This window comes from Mauremys mutica, chromosome 3 (genome assembly GCF_020497125.1).
Source record: "Mauremys mutica isolate MM-2020 ecotype Southern chromosome 3, ASM2049712v1, whole genome shotgun sequence".
Lineage (NCBI taxonomy): Eukaryota > Metazoa > Chordata > Testudines > Geoemydidae > Mauremys > Mauremys mutica.
In genome coordinates this window covers 51,441,411-51,458,862 of record NC_059074.1, presented here as the reverse complement: position 1 = coordinate 51,458,862, position 17,452 = coordinate 51,441,411, and the positions used below count along the sequence as shown (strand labels likewise).

The window sequence follows — 17,452 nt, the reverse complement described above, 5'->3', positions numbered from 1 at the left end:
AGGGAGCCATCTATCCTGCTCTCTTCCCCAAGTCTCCCACAGCCTAGCAGCTAGCCAGACAATGGAGTAACCAGTTACTCTCTCCCCTTCGCCCCACCATGTGATGCAGCAGGGGAACAGTTAACAGCTGCTCACAACACCCCCAGCTCACACCCGAGGAACTCCCATGGCTACAGGGGAGAATATCGGAGGCAAACTAGGGAGGCAGCAGCCTATACTACCGCTCTGTAGTGATGAGATGTATTCAAACACTTCAGTTTAGTAACTGAAGGGCAGGACTCTGGGAACAGATTTGCCAGTCGTCATCAACTAAAAATGTTCTTAACACAGGTGTCTTTGAAAGCCACAATTGAGAGCTACACGTTGGACACCACTGTTACCCTATATCCACTTAGCAAGTTTTTGACAATGTGATGCAGCATGGGCCAAACTATCATGTCCACAAATTACCTTTTCAAGCAAACAATCCTAACATAATTAGGCATGCTAATTTTTTTTTTTTAAAGAGTAGCAGTTCAGTTTCACTGGTACTGAATTATTTTTATGATACAAACAGAATATGAGGTGGCTTGTTAGTACCAGCAGATTGGGAAGAAGACTACTAATAGGCAGATTAAAAGAAAGCCTATACAAACAGACATCTAGTACAGATATTGGGGTAGCCGTGTTAGTCTGGATCTGTAAAAGCAGCAAAGAGTCTTGTGGCACCTTATAGACTAACAGATGTTAGGGAGTATGAGCTTTCGTGGGTGAATATCCGACAAAGTGGGTATTCACCCACGAAAGCTCATGCTTCCTAACATCTGTTAGTCTATAAGGTGCCACAAGACTCTTTGCTGCTAGTACAGATATTGAAATTATTTAAATCATAATCCCATAAACAACGTCACCACTTTAAATCAGAATATAAATCTAATAAGCACATTACCTACTTCAAAAATGAATATAAAGGAATGGTATTATGCATATAGACCCCCAAAGGAAAAGGATATTTAAACTTGGATTTCTTTGCCGAGAGAACCCAATTTGCTGAAATTCTAAGCATCACCACAACGCTTGCAATTCATTACCACCTATAGAATTAACAGCCCAACCACCACTTCAATTATTCAACCAATTTTGAACAGAATGGTTTGAGTCCTGTAGACCATAGGCCACGTAGGATTTTTAAATTAAGGTTTTAACTATGGCTTTCAGTTCCTAATTTAGCTGAGAAATTATTTTGTGAATCTTCAGACTATTGGCCTAGGAATAATTATACAATAAAAGCTACCACCACCTTTATTTGGTATAAAACATTTTTAATTTTAACCTTATTTAATTTGGCTTAAAGCTATGTGCAATGTCTGCAAATAAGCTACTTTTAAATATATGACCAATTTAAAAAAGTTAACAGTTATTGTCTTTTAATCACATATCTGTTATTGGAAAGAAGAGGTTTATTCTACACCAAAGTGCAAAAAGCTGTGTTCATAGGTAAGGCAATGTATTCAAACTTCTTTATACACAATATTCTTAAGTAAAAATAATTAGACCAAATTCTGCAAAACAGTGTGATGGACAGAATAATGTAATGGTTGAGTATTTGTTTTTCAAAAGCAGATTCAACAATATGAGCAATATACTGTATTTTTTTTTTTTAGAAAGTATAAGAGACAGTAATATTTTGGTTTTAAAAAAAAGTATCAGTGGATGCCAATCACCATAAAATCTGAACTGCTCTGTTTATTAAAAGCCCTGACATGGTCAAAAAAAATAAAATAAAATAAATCACTAGTCATGAAGTGTAAAGCAAAGCTACAAGAGTCATTCTACATCTTGTTTGTTATATTGGTTTAGTCTACTGCTTCATACCTATGAAATCAAACACACAAAGTATGTGAGAAAGTTTTATCATTTTTAGAATCAAAATATCCCTTAAAATATTTACATTTTACAGTAAAAAGGATAGCAAAACACAAGATAATGTACAAGCTTAGGTATTCAAGTTTTTGAAGCATGAAAAATTATGGGAAAATTAACTGACTAGTAACAAATCATAGTTTAAAGAATATAGTTTAAAAAATGTTCTTATTAAAACAAGTGCAGTTTAAAGCAATAACATTTGGACAGCTCAGCCTTCTAATTTCTGGTCACAAACTGCTTCAGATGCTTGAGAAATACTTGATAACTACTGGAAATACTGCTGAATTCTTTTATTGTATTACTGAATCATTAAAAAAACTTCACACCACTCAACATATGTTGTATTTTGTGTTGTAATGTATAAGGGTTACTAAGACTCTGCTACAGTCCTCAAAAACAGTGCAATTTAAAAACAAGGCTATTATTTTAAATTCATTTTTAAATTTACTGGAGCATCTTAAAACAGAAGAGAGCACAAATTACCAAAGGCAGCAACTATAATGCATACTTGACTAAAGCCAACTTCATCAACTAAGAAATTTCTAAGCCTTTATTGCATATTAATAAAAGAAATCTTTAAAATTTTGAATATACAGCAATGTAAAATTCTGAAAAATATTAAACTCCTATTTCTAGGGATAGTTGGTATAATGTAAAAGAAGATGAGTATTGGTACACAGCTTTGTACCAAAACACAGACTTGTTTTTGCAAAACACCAACAATGAATAAAAAAAGATGGCACAATCCTAGCAGGCATTTTTACAAAACTTTAGGACACAACTAACAATTATTTAAATAGGATTTTGAAAGACTGCCTGCTCTTTTTACCTTTTGCTTTTAGCTCTGTCATTGTGGTCCCTGTCTTTGTGATGTCTGTCTCTGTTCTTTTCACTTTCTCGTTCTCTATGTCTCTCCCTACTTTTCTCCCTCTCTTTATCCTTTTCATGAGAATGTTCTTCACTTTTAGGTTTATCTATCTTTTTTTCTGGATTTCTACTCTCCCTGGAGGATTTTCCATCAGATCCCCTATCACTGTGTGAAAGTCGTAACCTCTCTTTGTCTCTATGTCCTTCCTCTCTGCTTTTTTTCTCTCTCTCTTTTTCCTGGTTTCTGTCTTTCCGTCTATTCCTTTCAGAATCCTGTTCCCAGTATTTTTCACTGTTCCACTCTTTCTCATGTCTGTCTTTCTTTTGGTGGTGGGATTCACTATAAAACCTTTGTCTATGCTGATCACTTTTCCCCCTACTGAACCCTCTCTCTAAATGTTGTTCTTGTCTGCCCCAAGGGTCACTATGACGTCTTTCTGGTCTCTTATTGTCTTTACTCTGATAAAAGTTTTCTGGCCCTGGAAATCTCGACTGTTTATGAGCCAGCGATGGCCCTTGAACAATGGGTCCAACATAATGCGGTGGCTGACCTGACAAATGAACAACAGGTGGCCATGGCATCATAGGATTTTGAGCAAAACCAAAACCTGGAGGAGGAAGAAGTGGAGGTGGTAGATGAGGAGGAAATCCAAACATGGGGCTGTTCTGGGGGGGGAAGTTAGGAGGTGAAAGTGTTTGAAACTGAAATCCAGGTAGATTAGATTTAAGATGCTGAAAATTGTGCTGCTGAGGTCTAACTGGTGAGAAGTTTCCACTCATAACTGGGCTGGGAACTTTGGAAGTGAATTCAGAATGAGAAGAATTTTCTTTTTCAAAATGAGATGAGGTTGTTGCTGGTCCTCTTCTAAATGAGTGCACTGTTTCAATATTTTTCATCGGTGTATCTTCCTGTAAGTGTTTTGTCTCTTCCGTTTGTGAAGCACATACATTATCTGTTTTAGTTGGAGCAGAGGTACACTGCATCTCAGATGTCTGACTACCACTTTGATACACATTTAAGCCCTTTTCTCCCGACTGTTTATTCTCCATCTCCATTTGCTCACTTCCAGAGATGTCTGATTGTATATTTTGTCTTTCTTCATTTCTGTTAGCGTCCCCCTCCTTATTTTCTGAAGCATTAATCTGTTGGCTTCGTCCAGCTGCTTGTCTTGGGTCCCTTTTAAGATTAATAAACTGTGGAGATTTGGAAGTATTAGCAATCATACTTTCAGCAGAACCTATGTTAACATTGTTATCACCACTTCCTTGACCTGCATTTGATGAGGAAGAAGAGAAGCTAGAATTTGTGGTCCTTTTGCTTTCTTGCAAAACATTCTCTGTGTCATACAGCTGCCACTTTGGATCATTTTCTTTACACTCCTCAGTTTCCTTGCTCTGTGACTGAACAGATAAGTTTGCTAAAAATGCTTCTGTAGAAACATCTGGTGGTTTTCCCTTAAGACTTAAACTTATCAGAGTTTCTACAGTTCCCGCAGAACATGAGGTCCCTGCAACTGGTGTGTCCATTGTTACTGTAACATCAGTGGATTCTTGTGAATCATCTAGTTTAGTCTTAGTTTCTATAACTTCATCAGCAGTTTCTTCAGCAACATTCATTTTTTCTTCTTCTAAGCTTGTTTGTTCAGCAAATAAAGGTATTTCTTGACTAGCACACTGGTCCACCACTGACTGATGGTGTTCATATATCTGTCCTGTAGTACCCAAAAGACTTTGAAGAATATCATCTACAGGCAGTGGTTTATTTGCTAGTTCAAGAGTAGAAGACTGATTTTCCCATCCAACGAGAACTCCAGGAAGAAATCTCAGTGGCTTTGGTGGCTCATGTTTGATGCTTTCTACTACAGGTTCAATAACTGCTGGCATTTCTTCTGTATTAGATTGTTGAGGCTTATTTCTCTGCTTATGTAACACAGTTGTAAAGGAATTAAAAAAATCATTTTCTTCCTCCTCTTCTTCTACTACTACTTCTGTACTAGAGACTTCAGGTTTGCTCGGTTTGCTTTTTTTTTCTGGCGGCAAGTTACTCGGGGCATTTTCAGGGATTTCATCAACAAGGCTAGTGCTAGCACTAATCTGTCTCTTCATTTTTTGGCGAATTATCAAACCCAGCAACAGATTCGGTCGATGTATTTCAATCCCTGTGTAAAATCATAAAAGCAATTAATGAATGAAATACATTTATATGGAGAATCATTTTAATAAAAGAATAACCTATCTTATGTCTATAGTATTCTTTGGGTCCCATCAGCCTCATAGGAGGCAAATTCTGCCCATCAGGTAGTTTGTTTGGGATAACTTAGGTTCTCTTAAAAATGGAGGTCTCCTTTTAGCGATCTGAGTCAACCATATGGGCAATGATAATGCAAGCTTACCATCAACTCTGCAGAACAATGCATCATATTAAAACATAGCAAAAGGTTTAATTTGGGATATTTTTAAATATACCTAAAATGAGCATAAGTAATCTTGATATCCAGAAGGACTGGCTTAAATATAGGTAATGGCTATCTCACAATCAAAACACAAACACTGTCAATTTCTTGCCCTCATATTTAAATGAATTTAGCCCAGGGAAATCCTTTAAAAATAAAAATGAACAACACTCAAATATCTTGGCCTAGATCCCCAGCCCCACTACAGCAGAAAGGGGATATAAAAGCCACCTTAACTAGTTACTTGAGTTTTCCCCCAACTCAAAGTAGAGGTAATCCTTTGGTGGCACAAACTCCCCTTTCCAGGGCTCCAGCATAATCAAAATGGCCAAGCAAAAGCAGGTGTGGTTGGAGCATCAGTGTTTTCATTAAGAAGAAAACTGAATATAAAAATTGCATAACAAATACATAATTTTCGAAGGGTCAATGTCAAGGTTGTTCAGCCTAAAAAAACCAGCTCTACACAAAAAAGTCTTACCATAAAGAATATAAGGATATATTTTTAGGTTGTCTAAGCCTTGCTACTATGTAAATAAGTAAAAATTTCAAATGCCTGACTTGGAATGCAAAATCTAAGTATACAGCTTGTCATCTGTAACTAATATTCATGTATACAAGTGCTAACTGTGATTTTTTAGCATATAATTTCTCATAAGTTTCACTTAAAATAATAATGATTCAATTTAAGTTTATTCAGATTTTTGTATGTGTAGGGATTCACGATATTAACTGCCAGAATAAAGAACTGAAACAAATAGACGTTAAAGGGAAGAGTGCCAGCTGTTCTACTGAACATTCTACACCCAACAATCATTTCCCCAAATGGGAACAGAGAATCATAGAATCGTAGGACTAGAATGGACCTCGAGAGGTCTTTTAGTTCAGTGCCCTGCACTCATGACAGGACTAAGTATTATCTAGACAACTCCGACAGGTGTTTGTCTAACCTGCTCTTAAAAAGTTCCAATGACAGTGATTCCCTAGGCAATTTATTCCAGTGCTTAACTACCTTGATAGTTAGGAAGTTTTTCCTAATGTCCAGCCTAAACCTCCCTTGCTGTAATTTAAACCCATTGCTTCTTGTCCTATCCTCAGAGGTTAAAGAGAAAAAATTTTTCTCCCTCCTCCTGGTAAAAACCTTTCATGTATTTGAAAACTGTTATGTCCCCACTCAGTCTTCTCTTCTCCAGACTAAACAAACCCATTTTTTCCCCAATCTTTCCTCATGGGTCATGTTTTCTAGAGCTTTAATCATTTTTGCTGCTTTCCTCTGGACTTTCTCCAATGTGTACACATCTTTCCTAAAATGTGGTGCTCAGACTGGACATAACACTCCTGGTGACGCCTTATCAGCACAGAGTAGAGCAGAAGAATTACTTATCACATCATGCTTACAACACTCCTGCTAATACTTCCCAGAATTATGTTTACTTTTTTTTGCAACAGTATTACACTGTTGACTCTCAATTAGCTTGTGATCCACTATGACCCCTAGATCACTTTCTACAGTACTCCTTCCTAGGCAGTCATTTCCCATTTTGTGTGCGTACAACTGATTGTTCCCACCTAAGTGGAGTACTTTGCATTTGTCCTTACTAAATTTCATCCTATTTACTTCAGACCATTTCTCCAGTTTGTCCAGATCAGTTTGAAATTGAATCCTATCCTCCAAAGCATTTGCAACCTTTTCTAGCTGAGTACCATCCACAAACTTTATAAGCGTCTTCCCTCTGCCGTTATCTAAGTAATTGATGAAGCTATTAAACAGAACCAAACCCAGGACTGATTCCTGCAGGACCCCACTCAATATGCCCTTCCAGCTGGACTGTGAATCACTGATGATTATTCTCTAGGAACACTTTTCCAACCAGTTACGCACCCACCTTGTAGTAGTTCCATCTAGGTTGTATTTCCCTAGTTTGTTTATGAGGAGGGCATGTGAGACAGTATCAAAAGCCTTACTAAAGTCAAGATAGACCACATCTACTGCTTTCCCCCTATCCACAAGGCTTGTTACCCTGTCAAAGAAAGCTACTAGGTTGGTATGACACAATTTGTTCTTGACAAATCTATGCTGATTGTTACCTATCACCTTATTATCTTCTAGATGTTTGAAAAATGGTTAATTATTTGCTCCATTCCCTTTCCGGGTATTGAAGTTAAACTGACTAGTCTGTAATTTCCCAGGTTGTCCTTATTTCTCTCTTTATAGATTGGCACTATAGTTGCCCTTTTACAGTCCTCTGGAATCTATTCCGTCTTCCATTAGTTTTCGAAGATAATCACTAATGGCTCAGGTATCGCCTCAGTCAGTTCCTCGAGTATTTTAAAATGTATTTCATAGGGCCCTGCCAACTTGAAGACACTTATCTAAGTAATTTTTAACTTGTTCTTTCCCTATTTTAGCCTCAGATCCTACCTTATTTTCACTGGCGTTCACTATATTAGATGTCCAATCGCTACTAACCTTTTTGGTGAAAACAAACAAAAAAGTCATTTAGCACTTCTGCCATTTCCACATTTTCTGTTATTGTTTCCCCCCCCACATTGAGTAATGGGCCTACCCTGTCCTTGGTTTCCCTCTTGCTTCTAATGTTTTCTTGTTACCTTTTATGTCTCTAGCTAGTTTAATGTTATTTTGTGCCTTGGTCTCTCTAATTTTGTCCCTACATGCTTGTGTTGTGTGTTTATATTCATCCATTATAATTTAGCCTAGTTTCCACTTTTTTTAGGTCTCTTACTGAGCTTCAGATCGCTGAAGATATCCTGGTTAAGCCACGGTGGTCTCTTGCCATACATCCTATCTTTCGTACGCAATGAGATAGTTTGCTCCTGTGCCCTTAATAATGTCTCTTTGAACAACTGTCAACTCTCTTGAACTGTTTTTCCTCTTAGACCTCCTTCCCATGGGATCCTACCTACCAACTATCTAAGTTTGCTGAAGGCTGCCTTCTTGAAATCCATTGTCTTTATTGCACTGTTTTTCCTCCTACCATTCCTTAGAATCATGAATTCTATCATTTCATGATCACTTTCACCCAAGCTGCCTTCCACTTTCAAATTGTCAACCAGTTCCTCCCTATTTGCCAAAATCAAATCTAGAACAGCCTGTCACCTAGGAGCTTTCTCCACCTTCTGAAATAAAAAACTGTCTCCAATATATTCCAAGAATTTATTAGATAATCTGTGCCCTGCTGTGTTATTTTTCCAACAGATGTCTGGGTAGCTGAAGTCCTGCATCACCACCAAGTCCTGTGCTTTGGATGATTTTGTTACGATTTTTTTTTTTAAAGCCTCATCCACCTCTTGTTCTACCATGACATCACCCTTGTTTTTTTACCCATTTTATCCTTACCCAGAGACTTTCAACAAGACTTAACAGACCACCACTGCAGTGGACCTGGGCACCAAAGGTGCACATATAGGTGAGTTTTCCTCCCCACAATCCAGAGCCCTCAGTATCTATAAAAGCTGCCCCAGACTCACACTACTGCTGGCCCCAAGCAGGACCAAGGAACCAGAGACATGACTTCACAATGCCTACACATTATGGGTTCACTTCTTCAAGTTGCACTTCTCTCACCTAAAGCCTTTGACTAAACAAGAAACTAGCCCTGGTTTAACTAAAAAGGTTTTTTTTGACTCAATTTAGGGTTTATCTACATGACAGCATCCATGAAAATAAATCAGAGTGAATGTGAATAAACCTCTTCCAGAAGTCACTTGCATCACTCTATTCACTGAGCTGTACTAAATATCAGACCTTCTCTCACCTTTCCCTCTATCCCCTGCCCCATGGCAGTGTGGGTTAAACATTAATCACAAGACTTTTTATGGATTAAATATTTAAACACATTAATCCAAATAATTTTATGGGTTGGAAACTGGTTTCCAATCTGTTACAGAAGATTCTCATAACACCAGGATATTCAGTAATGTTTTATTCAAATAAGATGTGCAATACTCAGTTTTCTCAAAAACACTGTTGTAACTTAAGTTAAACTTTAGTTTCCAGGTACATTTCATATTTCATTCATGGGGGAGGTGCCACTATATGTAAATTTCCAAGCTCTGTATTGTACTTACCAGGTCCATCAAAAGGTACAAGATGATGTGGAATTTTGTCTGAGGCACCTAAAGGGATAAGATACAAATCCTTCACTTGCTTCATGTTATTGGCAGCTACACCATAACGCTTCCTGCTGCTGAAGTATGCAAACAGCAAAGCATAGGAAATCTGATCCTCTTCAGTTACCGGGGTGAAGCGAACTACACAAATTTCCTGTTTAAAAAAGGTAGTGTGAAGTGTTTACAAATTGTGTTTTTTAAAGTAAATTTTAATAGTGCTTGGTCTTCAAGTAAATATACAATCCACAGAAAAGAGGAAACAACTGACTAGAAAAAGAGATGACAAAATAGAGAGACAGATGAGTAGGAGACAGCAGAGGAAAGTCTCTCTGAAGCATTAAGAGAAAACAGAATGAGAAGCTTCCAGAAAATAAAATTACTGATTGTACATGACAAAAAAATAAAATATTTTCTCTGTCTGCTGATTCTTGTATACCAGCTTTTTCAGAAGGCATGCCAAATTTTGAACATTTCGTATTTTATTCTACCAACACTCCTTAGGAAAGGACAGTTACCTGTTCCGTAACTGGCGTTCTTCGAGATGTGTTGCTAAGGTGTATTCCACAGTAGGTGTGCGGGCTCACCACGTGCACCGGTGCTGGAAGTTTTTCCCTTAGTTTTTCCTTTCCTGTAGTGGGGGGGCCCTGCTGCGACCCCTGGAGTCGCGCCTCTATATCATGCCATAAATGGGGCTGCGCGCTCCCCCCCACCTTCAGTTCCTTCATGCCAGACAACTCCGACAGAGGGGAAGGAGGGCGGGATGTGGAATACACCTGAACAACACATCTCGAAGAACGCGTTACGGAACAGGTAACTGTCCTTTGAGTGATTGCTCATGTGTATTCCAAAGTAGGTGACTCCAAGCAATACCTGATGGAGGCAGGTAGGAGTTTAAGGGTTACCAGGGCAGAGCACCACCCTACCAAACCCGGCATCACCCTGCGTTTGGGAGATGATCGCATAGTGCGATGAAAAGGTATGGACAGAGGACCATGTAGCAGCCCTGCAGATGTCCTGAATAGGGACGTGAGCCACGTAGGCAGCAGATGAGGCCTGAGCTCTCGTTGAATGAGCCTTGACTATAGGAGGTGGGGGAACCCCTGCCAGGTCGTAACAAGTGCATATGCACGAGGTGATCCAGCGGGCGATCCGGTGGGTAGATACCGGTCGCCCCCTCATGCGCTCGGCAGAAGAAATGAAAAGCTAAGGGGATTTAAGGAATGGCCTGGTTCGGTCTAAGTAAAAAGCCAGCGCACTATGCACATCTAGCATGTGCAGGCGTTGCTCCTCATTAGAGGCATGGGGCTTAGGACAGAGGACTGGGAGGAAGATGTCCTGATCCATGTGAAAAGCCGAGACTACCTTCGGCAGAAAGGTGGGTACAGGCAGAGCTGGACCTTAACCCTATGGAAGACAGTATATGGGGGTTCGGAGGTCAGGGCCCTAAGCTCCGAGACCCGGCGGGCTGAGGTGATAGCTACCAGGAACGCTACTTTACATGATAAGTGGGACCAAGAACATGTGGCCAAGGGCTCAAATGGAGGCCCTGTGAGGCGGGACAGCACTAGGTTCAAGTCCCAGAGCGGGACCAGGCGTCTAGCATAAGGGAATGCCCAATCCAGCCCTTTCAGGAATTGGGAGGCCATGTGGTGTGAAAACACCGCGTGGCCCTGCACCGGGGGGTGGAAAGCCGAAATGGCCGCCAGGTGCACCCTGACTGAGGAGGGCGCCAGCCCTTGGGTCCTAAGGGACAGGAGGTAATCAAGAATAAGTTGGAGAGATGCGGAGGAGGAGGAAGAACCCCTCTCCCTCGCCCACCTGGAGAACCGATACCATTTGGCCAGGTAGGTTCGATGTGAGGACGGTTTCCTGCTCTCGAGCAGGACCTGTCTAACATCCTCAGAACACCTCCTCTCCTCCTCATTCAACCACGGAGCAGCCACGCTGTCAAGTGGAGCGTGGCCAGGTTGGGGTGGAGGAGACATGGGAGAAGAGATCTGGTCAGAGCGGCAGCCTGCACGGGGCGGTCCACTAAAAGCTGCAGGAGAGTCCTGTTCCAACGTTGACGGGCCCAATCTGGGGCTATGAGGATAATCTGAGCCCCGTCTGCCTCTACCTTCTGTAGGACCCTGCCTATCAGGGGGAAGGGCAGGAAGGTGTAGAACAGGCGGCCCAACCATGGGATTAGGAACGCGTCCGATATCGCCCCTTTGCCCTCTCTCGCCCTGGAGCAGAATCGTGGGCATAGGCGATTCTGGACGGTGGCGAATAGATCTACCTGGGGAGTGCCCCACTCTAGGAAGAGCTGCCTGGACACCTCCCTGTTTAGTGACCACTCATGTTGTTGGGACAAGAACCTGCTTAGGCGATCTGCGAGCGTATTGCGCCTGCTGGGCAGGTGAAAAGCCCTCAGAAGGATGTTGCGGGCTATACAGAACTCCCACAGGAGCTGGGCTTCCTGGCCACAAGGCCATGGAACACGTGTCCCCTTGTCTGTTGATATAATACATCACGGTCGTATTGTCCGTGAGGACTCTGACCATCTCCCCCGCTAGGTGCTGGCTGAAGGCTACACACGCCAGGCGTACCGCTCTGAGCTCCCTGACATTTATGTGCAGATGCAATTCCGAGGGCAACCATCTGCCCTGGGTTTTGAAGCGCCCCACTTGGGCTCCCCATCCCAAAGTCCAAGGTGTATGACACCAGATCTAGTGAGGGAGGGGGTTCCCGGAAGGGGATACCCTGAAGCATGTTGCTCGGGAGGGACCACTATTGCAGGTCGGCTACTACATTGGGTGGCAATGTGACAATCTTGTCCAGGTCGTCCCTGGCCTGGGAATACTGGGAAGCCAGCCAGAGTTGGAGGGGCCTCATCCTGAGCTTGGCATGTCGCACCACGGAGGTGCATGCTGCCATATGGCCTAGGATTTGAAGGCACACCCGTGTTGTCATCACCGGAAAGGCCGTGACCGAGGTGATGAGACCTTTGAGCGTCTTGAACCTGTCCTGGGGGAGGGAGGCCATGACTACCAGGGAGTCTAATAGCGCCCCTATGAAGTGTATGCGCTGAACCAGGACTAACGTGGACTTTTCCTTGTTCACCACTAGGCCTAGACTCGTGTAGGTATCTAGCAGGAATTCCATCTGCGCCTGCACTTGGGACCGAGACTTGCCCTTGAGCAGCCAGTCGTCCAGGTAGGGGAAGATCTGCAGCCCATTCCTCCTGAGGTGGGCTGCCACCACTGCCATGCATTTGGTAAAAACCCTGGGGACCGTGGAAAAGCCAAAGAGAAGGACCGTAAACTGGTAATGGTCTGTCCCTACCAGGAAGCGGAGGAAGCGCCTGTGACCCTCAAAAATATGGATATGGAAGTACGCAACCTGGAGATCCAGGGATGCGAACCAATCCCCCGGGTCCAGGAACGGAATAATAGAGGTCAGGGAGACCATACGGAATTTGCAGCAAACCAGAAACTGGTTGAGATTCCGCAGGTCGAAGATGGGCCTGAGCCCGCCTTCGGGATCAGGAAATACCGGGAGTAAAACCCTTTGCCCTGGAATTCCCGAGGTACCCTCTCCACCGTGCCTAGGGCGAGAAGGCGCATCACCTTCTGATTTAAAAGGAGGGTATGTTCCGGGTCCCCAGGGACACCCCGGGACGGAGAATGATGTGGTGGGGTTGCATCGAACTGCAGCCTGTATCCCTCGGAGATGGTACGGAGGACCCACTGGTCCGACGTTATACAGGACCAATGCACTCTGAAGGCCGATAAACAGTTGCCAAAAAACTTTATTAACTGGGGAGGTTTCCCTGGCAACAGGCCAGGTGGCCCCCCGCAAAGAGTTAAAAACGCCTCTTCCCTTGCCTCTTGCCCTTCGAGAGTCCGGGGAGTGGGGCCAAATGGGACTGGCGCTGTGACCTGCGCCTCTGGTCCCTAGGCCTTTTAGGCGGGGGCTCATATCTGCCTCTTATGCGGGGAGCCGAGGGATGCAGCCTGGGTTTGTCCTTGGCTTGCGGGACATACAGGCCGAGAGTCCGCAGGGTGGTGTGGCAGTCTCATCTCGTGCAGACCTATGTCGGGTCTGGCCCCGGGATTTAGACCTCGACGACGAGACGTAAACGTCAGAAGTACTATCTCTGGACTCCAGCTGGCTACCGCGGCTACAACGCGTCGGTGCCGGTGACTGTCGGGATGCACTCCGAGCATAGCGCACGCCATGGTATGATCGGCGGTGCCGATGGCGTCACGACCTGCTATCACTGTGGCTGGACGAGGAGCGTCAACGCTTTCTGTCCTGGTGCCTGCGTCCCCTGGAGGCCGAGGAAGACTCCAGCGACTCACTCCCAGGCAACCCCGACAACGGAGTGGAAACCTGACGCGGGCTACAGGAAGGCCCCGTGGATCAAGCAGGGACCTCAACCTCCGACCTGGCCGGTGAGGGCTCGTGGGCGCCCGGCAGCGGCTTTCCTCAGGACCAGGGCCCCAACTCGGGTGGCCCGCTCGGTACTGGCATGACAAGGATGTCGCGCGCTGCCTGAGCTGCCTCCGGCATCGATGGAATCCTCACTGTCGGGGAGGCACACGCTGACGGGGCCGGAGTACTCTGCTCTGCGTGAGTGGGAGGTTTGGGTCCCGAGGAGGATCGCAGGCTGCCCAACTCGGGTCCAGTCTCACCCCTGTCTTTGTCTCGGCACCGCTGGGTCTTGCCTTGTTTCTTGGCAGAGGAGCGGTGCCGACTGGTGGATGGGGCTTCGCTCCGCACCGAGGACGCGGTGCCCGGCGCCGGGTCGGGTCAGCACGCCAGTGCCGGGGCCAGAGCCAACTCCATAAGCAGAGCCCAGAGTTGGATCTCACGTTCATGTTTAGTCCGGGAATTGAAGGACTTACAGATTTTACAACACTCACTTATATGAGCCTCGCCCAGATAGTGAAGACACTCGGAGTGTGGATTGCTTTTGGGCATGGAATTGCGACAGGAGTCGCACGACTTGAAGCTTGGGGCTCGGGGCATGCCCCAAGCCAGGCTACTAAATGGAGAAACTAGTAACAGCTGAAGATCGTACTACTAAGGAAGACACTACAGCAAAGCTGGAGTACAAGTTCCAACTATCTTCATTGGCAGCAAGAAGGAACTGAGGGTGCGGGAGAGTGCGCAGCCCCCTTTATGGCGTGATATAGAGGCGCCACTCCAGGGGTCGCAGAGGGGCTCCCTCACTATGGGTACTGCTAAGGGGAAAACTTCCAGCACCGGTGCACATGGCGAGCACGCACACCTACTGTGGAATACACATGAGCAATCACTTGAAGGAGAATATGTATTCTGCACCATTTTTAGTGTTTAAGATATATCATTAATTGCTACAGTGGAAAGGCAAGAACCATAACACCAGGTATGGGAAAGGGGAAGAAGAGGGAGGAACTCCTTGTCTCTTCTCGCACACAAGGGCAAATCAGAACCACCTGACTAATGTCTGTATTGACTTCAGCTGGGTGAAAACTGGAGAGAGGGGAACGGAGGAGTGACAAGCCAGAAATGAACAGTAGGAAGGAGGGATAAGATATGCTATCAACTCCAAACCCTAGGTCCCAACAAAAATATCAACTACCCTCAAATTGGATTATTTATATTTAAGCATCACAGTAGAAATGGGTCTTCAAGAGGGATCTGAGCAATGAAAGGATAGCAGCCTTATGTATCAGTTTTTGCTGTGTACATAAAGTCATACTATTTTCAACAGAGAACTGTTTGAAAACATTATATATACACAATATTGGCACTGCAGCAGACATTTAAGGTCTTCTAATTTAAAGTATAAGCTTCTTCCTTACCTTGGTCCCTGAAGCTCTTATTTTTTCTACATACTCCCAAACAGTGTGAGGTGATATCCTGCCACCTACTTGGATACTATCTGGCAAGTCCTGTCAGAAAAGCAGATATACAATTTGAACCCACTGTACATACTGAAATAGATTTCAAAAATAATAGAGGAACTTAGCTCCTAAACGCTTATATTACATATGATTTAGTTTATCAGCAGAAGTTATGCCACTTCAGGGAAACAAACTAGTTTGCATTAAACCATGCAGTTGGGTTTTTCAATATAAAACCAATAATGTGTAATGGAATCCGAAGTACCTCTTGCACACTTCTACACCTGTAATTATACATCATTAACAATAGGTATAAATAAAAGATTTTCAGTAGGGCTGTCTATTGATCGCAGTTAACTCACGTGATTAACTCAAAAAAATTAATCACAGTTTTAATCGCACTGTTAAACAACAGAATACCAATTTAAATTTATTAAATATTTTGGATGTTTTACTACATTTTCATATATATTGTATTCTGTGTTATAATTCAAATCAAAGTGTATATTATTTTTTATTATACATATTTGCACATAAAAATGATAAACAAAAGAAATAGTATTTTTCAATTCACCTCATATAAGTACTGTAGTGCAATCTCTTTGTTGTGAAAGTGCAACTTACAACTGTAGATTTTTTTTGTTACGTAACTGCACTCAAAAACAAAACAATGTAAAACTTCAGAGCCTACAAGTCCACTCAGTACTACTACTTGTTCAGCCAATCGCTAAGACAAACAAGTTTGCTCACATTTACAGGAGATAATGCTGCCCTCTTCTTATTTACAATGTCACCAGAAAAGTGAGAACAGGCATTTGCATGGCACTTTTGTAGCCAGCATTGCAAAATATTTACATGCCAGATATGCTAAATATCTGTATGCCCCTTCATGCTTCGGCCACTATTCTAAAGGACATGCTTCCATGCTGATGATGCTCGTTAAAAAAATAATGCATTAATTAAATTTGTGACTGAACTTCTTGGGGGAGAATTGTATGTCCTCTGCTGTTTTACCCGCATTCTGCCATATACTGCATGTTATAAGCAGTCTCAGATGATGACCCAGAATGTGGTGTTCATTCTAAGAACAATTTCACTGCAGATTTGACAAAGTGCAAAGAAAGTACCAATGTGAGATTTCTAAAGATAGCTACAGCACTTGACTCAAGGTTTAAGAATCTGAAGTGCCTTTCAAAATATGAGAGGGACGAAATGTGGAGCATGCTTTCAGAAGTCTCAAAAGAGCAACACTCCGATGAGGAAACTACAGAATCTAAACCACCAAAAAACAAAATCAACCTTCTGCTGGTGGCATCTGACTCAGATAATGAAAACGAACATGAAAAAATAACTGAAATTGAGACACAGGAGTTAACTGTGTAGGGGTTTTATAACATATCTTCCTATAATGCTAAAGTGTATTGCATGCTTTGCACTGCACTAAGTAAATGTAATCATGCTAACAGAAAATCTAACTCTGATTATAAAGCTGAAAAGGGTACTGTATCTGATTCAGCTTGCACAAATACAGAGCATTGTGATACCTTTGATCATATTTTTATTCCCAAAGATTACCGTTATAAACATTTTATAACCCCATCATCATCTTCCCTATCTCAGACTCTGAAGAGAATATAACAAACAATGAAAAATGACAAAATTTAATCTATAAAAAGGTACAAAACATCAATTTATATTATTATGGTATAAGAATTCGGACCATAACTGCAGACTGACTTAGAACAAAGGATGCAGTTTGTGTTATACAAATTGTGATTGCCTGCATGCTCAGCAGGAACCACAGTGAGCATTCTTCCTCCATATAACAAGGTTTTTGCTTGCTTAAAGAAAAAAGTTGTTTAATGTAAAACTGACCTAGCACTTCCTCACCGCTAACCAGAAATTTAACACCACTGAGGCTGTTCTTTCAATGGCCAGTTTTGTCTTGCCTCTCTCCTGCACTCTGCAGAGAGAGTGATGAACATTACAGAGAAGAAGAAAGGGCACCAATGCAAGGTAAGGATAGTTTAATCTTCCCAAGAGCAGCCCTGGAAGTGTTGTTGCTCAGATTGGTATGGCAATCATTTTAATAGACTTCACGTAAGTTTAAAATTTAAGGAAAAGCAAATGTATGCTTAGCAAACGTGTCTTAACATGTCTAGTTGATTCCTCAATCCTCTGATTATTTGGGTTCACTTGCTTTGATTGGCTTTACAACTACTCCTG

The 17,452-nt window shown here is 42.6% G+C and overlaps 1 protein-coding gene across 5 annotated transcripts in view; it reads right to left on the bottom strand.

Moving 5' to 3' along the window:
* Positions 1-1,876: 1,876 nt before the first annotated feature.
* The window catches only part of PHF3 (PHD finger protein 3), a 79,954-nt gene continuing 64,378 nt past the window's right edge, over positions 1,877-17,452 (bottom strand). For 4 of the 5 annotated variants that reach the window (XM_045010017.1, XM_045010018.1, XM_045010020.1 and 1 more), the window contains 3 exons: positions 15,185-15,274; positions 9,312-9,507; positions 1,877-4,931 (listed from right to left, as the gene is read on the bottom strand). In XM_045010017.1, coding sequence (XP_044865952.1) covers positions 2,731-4,931; positions 9,312-9,507; positions 15,185-15,274 — 2,487 coding nt within the window. In that variant the 3' untranslated portion in view covers positions 1,877-2,730. Of the gene's footprint in view, positions 4,932-7,644; positions 7,693-9,311; positions 9,508-15,184; positions 15,275-17,452 lie in introns of all 5 variants that reach the window. The other variant, XM_045010019.1, reaches the window with a different exon arrangement.